This window comes from Anolis sagrei, chromosome 4 (assembly GCF_037176765.1).
Source record: "Anolis sagrei isolate rAnoSag1 chromosome 4, rAnoSag1.mat, whole genome shotgun sequence".
Classification (NCBI taxonomy): domain Eukaryota; kingdom Metazoa; phylum Chordata; class Lepidosauria; order Squamata; family Dactyloidae; genus Anolis; species Anolis sagrei.
The window spans coordinates 55,055,861-55,070,347 of NC_090024.1; the positions used below are offsets into that span (position 1 = coordinate 55,055,861).

The 14,487-nt window shown below is 39.7% G+C and overlaps 1 protein-coding gene across 1 annotated transcript in view; it reads left to right on the forward strand.

Moving 5' to 3' along the window:
• The window catches only part of GAREM1 (GRB2 associated regulator of MAPK1 subtype 1), a 114,285-nt gene that overhangs the window by 30,782 nt on the left and 69,016 nt on the right, over positions 1-14,487 (forward strand). Inside the window, exon 2 of the mRNA XM_060775231.2 lies at positions 3,911-4,051. Coding sequence (XP_060631214.2) covers positions 3,911-4,051 — 141 coding nt within the window. The remainder of the gene's footprint in view (positions 1-3,910; positions 4,052-14,487) is intronic.

Here is a 14,487-nt window from a genome sequence, read left to right on the forward strand (position 1 = left end):
AAGGTTTAAACCTGAAATTTCAGGGCAAGTGTAACCTCATCCAACACAAAGTGAGTCTTTGTTTCCTGCTCTACCTTTTGATTTGCCAGGAGTAAATCTGTCTTGCCTGGATTAAGCATCACTTGGATCACCTTTGTGCAGACTATTACTGACAGTAGAAGCAGTAGTTTAGCAGTCGTACAAAAGAGCTAGACTCTCCAAAAGCCATCGGCATACTCTAGAAAATCTCTTCTAGTGTTTACATATATAGAATGAGGGATTAAACTGAGCCTTTAGGAACTCCAGCAAGCCATTGCCCGGGGGTTCAAGCTAGAATCCCCAACACCATGTTTTGCAGTTGCCCCTCTAAACGGGCCAGAACCAATGCTTCATAGTCATATCCCAGATTGAGGAATATGAAGGATATCAATCTTTGTTGTATCAAAGGCCACCAATAAGACCAGCAAAACCAACATAGGTATATCCCCCTATTTGTTCTTAGTGTAGCCATTCACTAAGGTAACTAAAGTTATCTTCATCCCATAACCAAGTCTGCAGGCAGATAAACATATTTATTTTTTATCTCATCCAGAAACCCCTGCAGCTGGAAGCCTACTTCTCACTCTAGAACAGTGGTTCTCAACCTGTGGGTCCCCAGATGTTTTGGCCTTCAACTTCCAGAAATCCTAACAGCTGGTGAACTGGCTGGGATTTCTGGGAGTTGTAGGCCAAAACACCTGGAAACCCTCAGGATGAGAACCACTGCTCTAGAACATGGCTCAACCCCCAACCCCCATGGGCTTACAATTCTCTGGTGTTGTGAGGTTCAGAGGAGGTGTTTTTATTTCTCCATTAGAGACATCAACATGGACACCTAAGAAAGCAACAGGATACTCCCCAAAAACCAGCAGGAAACCATTCAAATTTCCTCCTCCTCCTCCCTGGTTGGATCATTATAATGGTGTCATTTCTGTAAGAAGCAGTGACTCCCAGTGAATCTAATAGACACTCCCTGTTTATATTTCCTTCCCATGCTCTCCACATCGTTTTTAAAAACTAATGCTGGTAGTGCTGGCTGATTAAAAGATTTCTAGCTTGCAAAGGAGGGCAGACATCTCGCTGACCCCAAGCAGAGAAATTGGCCACCACACAACCCCAGAAGTAGCTCCTCTATTGGAGTGACCCTCTATGGTATCACCACTGCCAGAAGAAGACCCATTGCCTTAGGCCAGGGGTCCTCAATCTAAGGCCCGGGGGCCAGATGCGGCCCTCCAAGGTCATTTACCCGGCCCTCACTCAGGGTCAACCTAAGTCTGAAATGACTTGAAAGCACATAACAACAACAACAATCCTATCTCATCAGCCAAAAGCAGGCCCACATTTCCCATTGAAATACTAATAAGTTTACATTTGTTAACATTGTTCCTCATTTTAATTATTGTATTGTTTTTAAGTGTTTTTTACACTACAAATAAGATATGTGCAGTGTGCATAGGAATTCATTCATTTTTTTTCTAATTATAATCCGGCCCTCCAACAGTTTGAGGGACTGTACCTGGCCCTCTGCTTTAAAAGTTTGTGGACCCCTGCCTTAGGCAGACAATTTGTGTCTCCCTATAAGAAGAGAATATGTAACCTTACTCAGCACCTGAGAAGACACGGTTCAAAGGGGGATCTTGGACAGCAGCTCATGCCAGGGAAAGACACCAGCAAGCAGGCAGTAGTATTGCTTTCTTCTTTGAATTGTGATGGGGTGCTTGTGATCTTGTGTGCTGACTCCTCTCAGATGGGCTCAAATAATAAATAACTGGGTTCAATACTAAGGGAGCTTCATCTTCAGAAGAACAGGTAAAAATTATTATTATTATTATTATTATTATTATTATTATTATTATTATTTATAGGCCACCCTATCTCCCCAAAGGAACTCAGAATGGTTTCCAACAAATATGGCAAACATTCACTGGCAAAAGAAAAGCCATACAAACAGTTTACATCAGGACCAAACACATTAGACAATATAGAACTATGTAACTATAACTTAATAATAAAAATAACAAAAAATATAAAAGAAATGAAATAAAAACATCATAAAATAAAATAAAAACCCTGATAAAACACACTAAAAGTTCAATAAAATATAAAACCAAATACATCAGATCTCTATCAGACAAGGTTCAACAATAGTTCTAAAATGTATCTAATCAACTATAAAAAGGGCTGGGCAAGGGATAGTGCAAACAGCGTACCATCGGGCTGGAGAAGTAGATAAAGTGCAGAACTGAGTACTATCTGGTGACCTAGGGACTGGGCCTAGGGACTAATTGTTCTCAAAACCTTGCTAGAACAGCCAGGTTTTCAGTTGTTTCCAAAAGGAGGGCAGTGTGGGGGCTTGCCTAATCGCCATGAGGAGGCTGTTCCAAAGTCGAAGAGCTACCACCGAGAAGGCCTTCTACCTCATCCCCACCAACCATGCTTGTGACAGTGGTAGAAGAGAGAGGAGGGTGTCCCCGGCAGATGTTAGAGCCCGCACTGGTTCATAGAGGGAGATGCGATTGCAAAGATAAGCAGGGCCTGAACCGTGTAGGGCTTTGTAAGCCATAACCTGCACCTTGAATTGGAACTGGAAACTTATTGGCAGCCAGTGGAGCTGCTTTGATAAGTGTGTTGTGCGCTCCCTATAATTAGCTCCCAGTAGCAGTCATGTGGAAATGATGTTGCTTCTGCTGGTATATTAAAATAGGTGCAGTTAATACACCTACTGCTGTAAGAGGAGAAATATTTGATACAGGACATTTTATGTTACTATGCTTATTAATTTTATGAAATCATATATTTTCCCAAATAGATTAATAATGTATTCTTCCATGTGGAAGATTTTCCACATGACGGGGGTGGGAGAGTGGGATAAGCATCAATTCCAGAAAACATTATACATTGCTTTGTTTACCTAATAAGTTGCATGATGTGGTCAAGGACTACAAGAATATTCTTGGAAATGGTGTCCCATTATAACATTGTGGTTTTGCTTTGAGCTGACCAGGGAAAGGTTAAATGTTTGTGGTAAACACTGAAGAATCTTGTGTGTCATTTCAGTTGATAACATGTAAGCCAGCATGTGTAGCAGCTAAAGCTAGCTTATCAAGATCTTGCTGTCAATGGAAAAAATACTTGCATTTTAAGTCACCTGCAATTAATTTTTACAGCTTAAGTCCCTGTCATACTGCTGCTTGAGTGCATAGATCTAAGAAGGAACTCTTGCCTAAATTGGTTCCTTGCTATTTAGGCTTGTAGCATATCTGCTGGTATATTCAGCACCTAGGCTTTGTTTTACCTCTTCAGAAGCTTGAAAAGTAGCATATCCAGGCTGTATTGAACACGGAATATTTTTCTGCTGGGAAATTGGATATAAGACCACCAGATATAGAAATGATACGATAGCAGCCCTGTATAGAAAAGCAGCATCTATTTAGTACTTGAAACTTTATTCAAGGCATTTCCTGTAAATTCACTTCCCCCTATCACTATATTTCTCCATTACTGTAGCTGCACAGCAGAAAATGTTCTTTATTTATACCACCTAATGCATTTGTTAATTATATTAATTCTGAACCTTGGGTTTCCTAGTTCACAGCTTACTCTTTGTGTTGATTATACTATGTTATGTTAATACTGTTTTATTTTATTTGCTATTTCGTGTATTTTGTTATGGTGTTATTTTTTTTCTTTATTGTTTTGTGTTTAATTATGTTGTATTATTTTCGGGCTTGGCCCCATGTTAGCCACCCTGAGTCCCCTTTGGGGAGATGGTGGCACGTTATTGATAAAGTTTATAATTATTTTTGTTACTCTTTTAGCCACAAAATTGTATTTGGAATGTAAAATTATTGATTCCATTGATTGTGACCAAAATTTAAATATTTTTTTATAGGAGAACTTATAGAAGGTCTCAGAGACAGCGATTACCTTTTGATTCATTCTTGCCGACAGTGGACAACCATTACTGCTCACAGTCTGGAGGAGGGTCATTACGTCATAGGGCCAAAGATAGAAATTCCTGTGCATTATGCCGGTAAGTGTGGTTTCAGCTCTAAACTAAAAATAAATAAATAAAGTCTGTGAGCTTCTTACTACCAGCACCAGCTTTTTTTTCCTTGGTAAAAGAAATTGGCACTGATACTAAAAGACAAAGTACATCTTATTCATACCTCTATACATGCTTCTATTTTAATTAGCAAAGCCTTACTGAAAGCTAGAGGGAAATGGCACGTCTCATGTGAAACAATCTACAAAGTTGTTTTGGACAATTGATCAGATGCCAGCAACGTAGTTGCCTCAGAATTTTATTCAGCCACATAACAACCTGCTTATGTCACTTCTTGGCAGTAGCCCTGTGTGCATCTGAATAAACATGTGAACTTGACATAAGATGCCAACTGAGGGCTCACTTTGTTTTTTCTGTTGTAAACAACAATTGTTGTTTGCCCTGTCACACTGTTCAAAGTTAGGATTCATACATGCCTCCTGTTTCTGTCATATTCTAAATGTTCTTTGTGGTTGTAGACTAGAACAAGCAACAATGGCCCTTACGATTAGCTTGTTTTATCTGTCTGGAGTCACTCTTGCCTCTTTCTCTTTCTGAGTCCAAGACTCAACAGTCCACCTTTGAAAGAAAGACTTTTTGGAAGGCACAGGTTGTAAATGTAATGTATTCAAATATTATTAAGTTTCCTTCCTGTAATGCCTTGATTGAGGCTGTGGTTGAAATATTTGCAGTCACAAAATTCCCTTACTCTAACATTTTCAAATTCTTCAATATATTCAGCCTCAGAATGACACAGGGGTCTTCCTGATGAACCCCTTGACTGCATGATGTCATGGTGGAAGGAGCAGCAAAAAGCAAAATTGTGTTTGTCAGGTTAAACCTCCCCAGCCCTGGATAATCTTTTGGGTGGGTTTCTTGGATTAAGGCAGGCTCTTGTAGTCTCTTTCCACTCTGTTGTCACTCCTACCACTGTCCCTTAAAAGAGGGAGAGAAGATGAGAGAGGGAGACCAGCCTAAGTGTTGAGAAGGAAAGGACATAGAAAGGCTCAACACTGAGGCTGATGCATCTTACTGTTACGCTATGCAGTATTACCCACATATCTACCAGGGATACCTTCCAAGACTACTACCATTCCACTCACTCCCCGAAGATAACTGAAATTGCAAATGCTAGTGAACCCAACTAATGTTACTATTTATCATTGAATGGCACTGGAGGACCTAGACACAAACACTTTCAGGAGGGACTACTTTTGGAGCAGGATAAGCGACGTTATCAAGTACATAGATAAAGGCACCATATACTCTACTACCAGGGATGTAGTGAAGAAGGTTGCAAACTGAAGGTATTGCCACCCTTAAATCAGAATTCTGCCCTGAAATGATTTTTTGAGACTCCACGTTTTTAGCATTGCAGTAATTTAAAATGTCAGTTGAGCATTTAGGAAAACAACTTAGACATCCAGAAAAAGAAGCAAATTAAGGGGAACTGGATTCTGCAGGCGTTTTGACCCCACCCCGTGTTGCTAAAACCCTGTATACTATTGAAACCTGCCACAGTTCAGTCTAATGTGAAACAGTCAAATAATCTCTTTCTTATCAAGTATCAGAACCTATGTGAATAAGTTGGCAGGCATTCTTAAAAACATGTTATTTAAAACATCATAGCTATTTAAAGGATACTTCCAAAGACCTTTATAATTGGGTAACCGCATGATCAGATTACTTGCATTCATGGTTGTAATTGCATTCATGGCAGTATTTGCTCTCACCCCAACAATACTAGATGAATTTTTCATTTTAGTCTTTCACCAAATAAGTTTCTGAAACCTAGAGCTTGAAAATCCTTTTAAAAATTAGAATGGGCTTATAGTTTCCACATATATATGTGTTTTCTGTTGATGTTGAATGTTCTTTATTAACCATTCTTGTTTTGGTATCATAGAATTATACAGGTGGAAATAACTTTGCCAGGATGTTGTATGCAATCCCTTACTTGGATTGCGCATAACAACGTGGCAAAGTTATTGCCACCTGTATAATTCTATGATACCAAAACAAGAATGGTTCATAAAGAACATTCAACATCAGCATCAACATGGGAAGTGATTCAGCCTCTGTTTAATGAACTCCAGTGGGAGACTATCACATCCCAAGGCATTATCTTCCTTTATAGAACATGGTTCCCATTAGGAAATTTTCATTTCACACCCAAACCTCATCTGCACAGCACACTAAGAACAGTGTTATATCTGTCATTGCATTGGCTTTTCCCAAAATACCCTAATAGTAATTGTTCTGTGAATATGAGTTTTGTTCTAGAGATCACTTGATATATGGAATATTTGCATGATTCCATAGAACACCATGAGTTATAATTTTGTTCTGTAGTGAGAATGCAATCTAAAAATTGCAACTGAAAATTAAGCCTCCTATCTAGTGCATAATTAAAATACAATGGAATATTCTTTCTCCCTTTAATAGACGAAAAGTGTATGTTCATATGTTGAAATAAAATGCAAAGTATTGTGTATCTACTTATGGAATATATTCTGGAAAGATGGACAGTATGGTTGATGTTGTTTGGCAGCACATTGTTTTTTCCCCAGAAGTTAAGTGATATCTGATTAGAGGAATGAAATTCTGGATTCATACCTTGTTATGGAATAATTTAATGAAAGCTTACTGTCAGATATTTGTCTCCTTGATGATCCTGCTAAATTGGATGGATTGACTTTGGTTCCTTTTCAGTTCAAGAATATTAGCTTTAAGATGTTTTCATAAGATTTCCATGGCTGTGTTGGGGATATGAGAGTGTGATTGATCTCCTTATAAAATTTTGTTTCTATTTGCTGGGAAAAAGTATAAATTATATTCATGGAGGTCTTGTGCAACAAATGGTTCAGCTAAGATGAGAAAAGGAAATTCAGATATCACTTGAAGCTATCTTGGCACTTTCCTTTAAAAAAATGAATGAGGGTATCAGCTTGTTATTAAACAATGTATTTATTAAAGAAAGATGAGACAATATAGTGGTTTGAATATTGGACTTCGACAAACCAGGATTCAAATCCCCACAGCCATGAAAACTCACTGGATAATCTTGTGCAAGTCGCACACTTTCAACAATGAAAAGCAGACAATGTCAACCCTCCTCTAAATAAATATTGCCAAAAAAATTTTAAGATCATAAGTAGAAATTGACTTAAAAGCAAACAACAACAACAACAACAACAACAACAACATGTAAAAGAACAACACTGTTCTGCTATGTGTGCTATTCCATGTTACACATTCTAGTGCTTTGTTTCTGAGAAACCTCATAATCTAGAAGTCTGGTAGCTGGAACTGGAGCAGGCTGCAAGTAACTGACTCTTCAACTCTTCCATAGGACCTCCTTCTAATTTGAACCTAATCATAACAACAATAACAACAACAACAACTTTATATCCCATCACCATCTCCCAGAAGGAACTCAGGGTGGCTTAAAGAGAGCACATAATAGTGCCATAAAACACACAAAAACAAATAAAATATTTACAACAATAACAACTAACATAAAACATCACCCTTAAAATAGTCCAATTCAATTTAAATAAAATACTCAATAAAATGCAGCAATAGCTCCTATTAAAATGGGCAATACAACCACATTAAACATCCCAGCCGGAGCCAAATTTCAAGTAACTATAAAGTGCTAGTCTAATTAATCCTCTAGTTTAGCTGTTGTCTAGTCATTGTCAAAGGCCTGCCTAAAAGACTATGTTTTCATCTCCCTATGAACACATTGCAGAGTGGGAGCTTGCCTAATTTCCCTAGGCAGGCATTCCAAAACCAGGGACCACCACCAAGAAGGCCTTCTCCCTCGTCCCCACCAACCGCTTTTGAGACAGAAGTGGGACCAAGAGGAGGGCCTCCCCGGCAGATCTTCGAGCCCACATAGGTTCATAGGAGGAGATGCAATCATGAAGATAGTCTGGACCCAAAGCATGTTGGGCTTTGTAGGTGATAGCCTGCACTTTGAATTGGGACCACCAACTTGTCGGCACCCAGTGGAATGCTTCGGTAGGGGTGTCATATGCTCCCTATAGCTGGCCCCCGTTACGTTACTCAGTCTAATATACTGAGTAATGTAAAACAGAAGCCTATTACAGAGAAAATCAGTTGATCCCTAATCAATCTAAAACACAGACATGTGCTTTTCACCTTAAGAACAGACAAGCATCCCGAGTTCTGAGGATTACCTGGGAAGGAATCCCACTGGAGCATTGCAGTACACCCAAATACGTGGGAGTTACTCTGGACCGTGCTCTGACCTACAAGAAGCACTGCCTGAATATCAAGCAAAAAGTGGGCACTAGAAACAATATCATATGAAAGCTGACTGGTACATCCTGGGGATCACAACCAGATACAGTGAAGACATCTGCCCTTGCGCTATGCTACTCTACTGCTGAGTATGCATGCCCAGTGTGGAACACATCTCACCACTCTAAAACAGTGGATGTGGCTCTTAATGAGACATGCCACATTATCACCCTACACCACTGGAGAAATTACACTGTTTAGCCGGTATTGCACCACCTGACATCCGCCAGGAAGTAGCAGCCAATAGTGAAAGGACCAAGGCAGTGACATCTCCTGCCCACCCCCTGTTTGGGTATCAGCCAGCATGTCAGCGACTTAAATCAAGAAATAGTTTTCTAAGATCTACAGAGAAACTTGCTGGAACACCTCAGCAAGTCAGAGTCCAAAAGTGGCAAGCTAAAACCCATAACCTCAATCAATGGCTGATACCAAATGAAAGACCCCCCCCCCCCCCAGGCACACAGAAAACTGGCCGACTTGGAAGGCACTGGACAGACTGTACTCTGGCACCATGAGATGCAGAGCCAACCTTAAGAAATGGTGCTATAAAGTGGAATCCACAACATGTGAGTGTAGAGAAGAGCAAACTACAGACCATCTGCTGTAATGCAACCTGAGTCCTGCTACATGCACAATGGAGGACCAGAGGCATTCCAAGTGGCCATCTATTTATTTTATTTATTTATTTACATCATTTATATCCCGCCCATATCAGCCCGCAGGCGACTCAGGGTGGTCTACATATCGGCACAATTCGATGCCATCAATACAAACATTCAAAAGCAAAAACAATTAAGTGCATTTAAACAAAAAAAGACAGTGCGATAACAATTTAAAAAGAGCTATATCCTCTCATTCCAATCCTCGTCCGTTTCATCGTCTTGGCCGTTCCATGGGTCATTCTCCATCTCAAGCTTGACTATCTATTCCGTGGTTCCGAATGCTTGCTCGAAGAGCCAGGTTTTCACTCTCTTACGAAAGGTCAGGAGGGAGGGGGCTGATCTAATATCCCTAGACAGGGAGTTCCACAGCCGAGGGGCCACCACAGAGAAGGCCCTGTCCCTCGTCCCCACCAAGCGTGCTTGTGAAGCTACTGGTCAAAGAAAATTTAATCAGCTACCAAGATTGCAAACTTTGTGGTTTTTTTGTTTGTTTGCTTGTTTGTTTGTTTTTCATGCATTATAACTGCTTGGTTCATTCCTGACACGATAAATAAATAAATGTAAAACAACTGTGTGGAGCTGCTTCTTCAGGCATCTATATTTGGACCTCATTATAATGCAAAAAAATAATTTGATACCAACGAGCTAAAGCCATCCCATGGCATCTGGGATTTCTGCCAGATGAGGGCATGCTCTGTCACAAGGCACTTCTCTGTCTCCTCCCAATTCTCTCTTCTCCCATCCTCCCTATTTTTTTCTCTCTCTTTTTCTAGAAAACAGTGTCGGTGTTGCATCGTGCACTGTGGGTGGTGGAGAAAGAACTATGCTGCTTGCTTTAGGCTGTAATGATACCTCCACTATATTGCAATGTATTGCCATGTAAAGCCGCATAATCAATGTAGTCACAATTAAGATAATCAACAAGGGCTGCAGATCTTCTTGGCTTGCTTTACTTTTATACATGTTTTCCGATTAAGAAAATAGGCTAATGTTTGCCAAGTGTATTATGTATTGTGTTTAAAGGTGAAAATTAAAAACTACACAGTTCAGCAGCATGGCAGTGTATGGTGGTAGGTGCTAGAAATGCCTTGTGGAAAAATAGAAGACACAATCTTTGCATGTCATGCCATGTTACTTATCTGAATATTTTCCTTGTGTGCCTTCAGGATTCAACTTAGCTAAACTTGAAATCCACATTAAACTCAGAGTTGATGGGTGAATCAGCTGAGATGGTATGACTCATCAAATGTCTGTAGTGGTTTGATTGGATGGGTTACTGAAGCATAACTCTACAGTTAAAATCAGATCGTTTTATCTTGATTTACTTTTACCTGTTTCTAATAGATTTGTTCTGTCTGCTAGCAAAGTTTGCACTGCTGTTGATTTTAAATGATTTTAAATTGCCTGTTGAATTAAGGATTGTGGGTTTATTTTTAATTTTGCCTGATTGTTAGGAATCATGCTTCCAGTCATGTAATCCAATTGTCTTTCAGTTGGAGGCAAACTTAGTCTTAAGTATGGTTGTCATTTCCTGTCCCCTGGGCTTACAGCAAAGATATCTATAGAACTTGCCTCAGAATTCAATAGTTAAAAACTTTTTAAAGTGGTACATCATGCAATTGCCCTGAAATCTGAGGCCAGATGCTTTGGAACAGCTTAGATTTGCAGTCACCTTCTGAATACTGCAATACTTAGCATTCCTTATACTGTTCATGAGCCATATTTAATTAATACTTTGGAATTATTTCTGAATTATCATTCTCCATATAAATCATTTGTTCTGACAATAATATATCCATAGAACTGATTTATAATAATAATATAATATACTTTATTTATAACCCACCTTATCTCCCTGAGGAGACTCAGGGTGGTTTCCAATGAAAGTAACAAATTGGCAAAGATTCAATGCCAAAAAACAAACAAATAACAAATCAAACAATAGATAAACAATTTTGATATAAAATTATACAATAATTGAAAATAGCAATAATTTTAACATAAATAGACAAGACATAGTGTTTAAAACATGATAACATCTTAAAAGTTGGACTAAAAGGCATTAAAAGCAAAGATGGTTTCCAACATTGCTAAAGAGCAAGTGCTAAATATTTTAACATATACAGCACTTGTGTATATGTTAAAATATTATGCCCAAAATCACCCCCGCCCCCCCCCCCAAAAAAAAACCTTGACAGAAGTGTCTACCATAAGACAACATCTGGCAGGTTTTTTAATGCTTGGTTGAAAAAAACCAATGGTGGCAGTGGCTGTTCACTTTCTGCTATAGTGGAGAGAGCAGAGGGGTTGATGCTCCGTCTAGGCTTTCCTTCAATGGAATGAGTACTTATATTAGTCCATCCTGGGAGAACATTAAAAAGCTCCAATCCCCTTGGCTCTTTCCACTGTGGCCATGATTCCTTGATGCTTTTCTGTTGTAGCAAGGAGAATGGGAAAAAGATAGAAAACTATAATTCACTCTGCTCTCTTACCATGGCATGGTAGTCGTTTTTAAGTGCTTCTCTGCTAAGTTGGAGGGAGTACACTTCTTTTAGGTTCCTCATGGACAGACTAAGCTTCCCCTATAAAAGCTTTGTTGATCCACGGAGAACCAAAAAGGAGCACTGACACCTCTTATTCTCTCTGATGGCCTTTTGAAATGTTTGGGTACGGAAATGGTGGTGGTGAAGGTTGCTGCTCCCCTCAGGCAATCCTGGCACTTTTGCTTCTCCGTGAAATGGATCTACATGCAAAGCATCTGCTCTTCCATTCAACTAAAACCTCTTACTTTCAACTAAAATCTCTTACTTCCTGTTCACTGTGACTAGTGGAAAAGACCATTCAAAATATACAGGAAAAGGGAATGACAGGTTGAGGTAAGACTACAACTCTGCTGCATGTCTTTTATCACTAGGTTAATATTAACTAGACAACCTGCTTGGAAAAACCTAATCTCCAAGTAGGAAATGGAACATTTTCAGTTAACAAGTAATAGTTTATGTTTGAGTTAATATTTCAAAAAACTGTCAAAAAGTTCAAGAAGGTGTCACAAAATCCAAATAACATTTTTGTATGGGTGGCCTTACAGTATCTGAAATTCATCCAGTTCAGGCATGTAGCCGGGGGTGGGGGAGGCTTGAGGGGCTTCAGCCCCCCCCCCCCCCGAAATTCTCATGGTGGTCCACGAGAAGGCCTTACTGGTACATTATTTAAACTGTTATGTTTATTCATATCATGATCTGATCACCATGCTCAATATATCCCGTATGCATGAGGGTGTTGGGGTAACGATACAAAAGGTTTGCTAGGGTAGACCTTCTTTCACTCACTCAGCCCCCCCCCCCCAAATCAAACTCAGCTCCCCCCGAATCAAAATTCTGGCTACGGGCCTGATCCCGTTAATAGGAAAAGCATCCTAAAACTCTGATTATGATAGCATACCTTCCTCTAAAACAGTTGTGCTCATCTGCAATGAAGCTATTGGCAGCAAGCTGTTTCTTAGGCTTGACATGAATATTGCAAGACGTAAGTATTGTGGTTTAGCCATAATGTCAATATGGTAGTAGAAATATATCCTCTCGTGATAGGCATTCATCCTCTCTCTCATAAAAAGGGACATTATTGTAGCTGATCGTGACAATTTGTGAAGCTACTGTGAATGCCATTGTTTGCATCATAGCATCTTTGAGTTTGAGCCATGTCCTCTGACTGCCAAATAGAGATATACAACTAAAGCACTCTGGAAAGATGTCCATCCAACCTCTGTTTAAATTCCTCCAAAAAAGGAGAATCTACCACCCTCTGAAGCAATGTATTCCACTGTTAAATTTCTCTTTTGGTTTAAAAAAAGTCATAATGTTTAGATAGCATCTTTTTTCTTGTATTATTCATTTTCTAATATTTGGAGAAAGGAGAAAGCCATGAGCACATAAAGTCAAGCCAACTTAGGGGACAAAATTCTATGTCCCCTGCTTTATTTGTTTTTGTAAGCCCAACATGTTTTGGCCGCTAACAAGTTGGCCTTCTTTTTGTAGTGTAACCTCTGAAGAAGTCTAACTTGGTTAGAGGCCGAAATGTGGTGGGCTTTTAAAAATAAATAAAGCATGTGGCCATCTATTTGCACATGGAGCTTTGTTTCCTAATTTGCTTTGACTTGATTCTAGAGCAGCAGAGAACAAGCTTGCATCATTTTCTACATGACATCCTTTCAGATATCTAAACATGGCCATTATGGGAGAGAGGCAGGATATACAGTGGATAGATAGATGGATGGATGGCATCCAGTCAGATCGAGGCCCTTGCAGTTTCTCTGTTCCAAATATTCTTATTGAGGAAATGTCATAGTGGTCAAATCTTCCCACTTGAAACAAATGGTTGGCTATTGATGTAGCACATGGAAGGTTTCTATTTCAGCATCCCTAGACTTCCAGAAGCAGGTCAAGTTGCAATGCAAGCCATGTGCATGGATGTTGCTGCTGGTCTTGGACTTCCAAGTGAGAAGAGAAGGATAATTTCTGTGCCAGATGAATAATATTTGGGTCAGGGCAAAAACTTGGCAGGGAACAGACTGTGTGAGCCAAGGTCGCTTCCTGCAAGGATCACTTAACAGCCAAGTATGAAAGAACAAGAAGGGGAGGAGGATTTGTGCCTGTGTGGGAGGGAGAAGGAGACTTGACAGCTGTGCTCCAGCTGGCTAAAGTTGTCTTAGCGCTGGAGAAGGAGAAAAAAAGAGCCCTTCTTACGGTTTACATTTTTGTATTTCCCTGTTGTCTCTTCAAACCTTTTCTACAGCTATTAAAATTAGCCCCATGTTCTTTTATCTGTAAATCATGTCATCCCCTCCATTGCATCTTCTTCCTTAGTTATTCATATCCCTGAGCATCCATTTTCAGAAATAAAAAGTTGCCCCTTGAGGCATGATTCTCTCCTCCTCCTGCCACCCACACTTACTGTTTCAAGGGTCTGACTGATCAGAAATGCATGTAGGCTTAACATACTGCCCATATTGTTTTTGAGTGTTCCCAGGGTGGTTTGCATCAGGAGAACATTTCCTTCTCCCACCACCCACCTCTGTTCCTGTTTCTGGACAAGTGTATAAAAGTGCCAATTCCAAGTGCTGGTTGTGACCTATAATGCCTTGTAAAGCTCAGGTTTATATTATCTGACACATGGTATTCTTTTGCATAAGCATGCCCAGGTTTTGAGATCTTCCTTAACTGCTTCTTGTGGTGGGAGGTTGGTTTTCTCTGTCCCATCATGCTGTATCCCATCATATTCAGAGGACCTTCTTGGTGGATGATCCCAGACTCTGGAAGTTCCTTCCTTAAAGAAGTTAGGTTGACTCCCTGCAAGGTACCTTTCTGGCAGGAAGTATTTGTTGTAGAAGTGTTTTTCAGGGGCAGGATTTGAAATTGCTTTTAATTGCATGGGTTA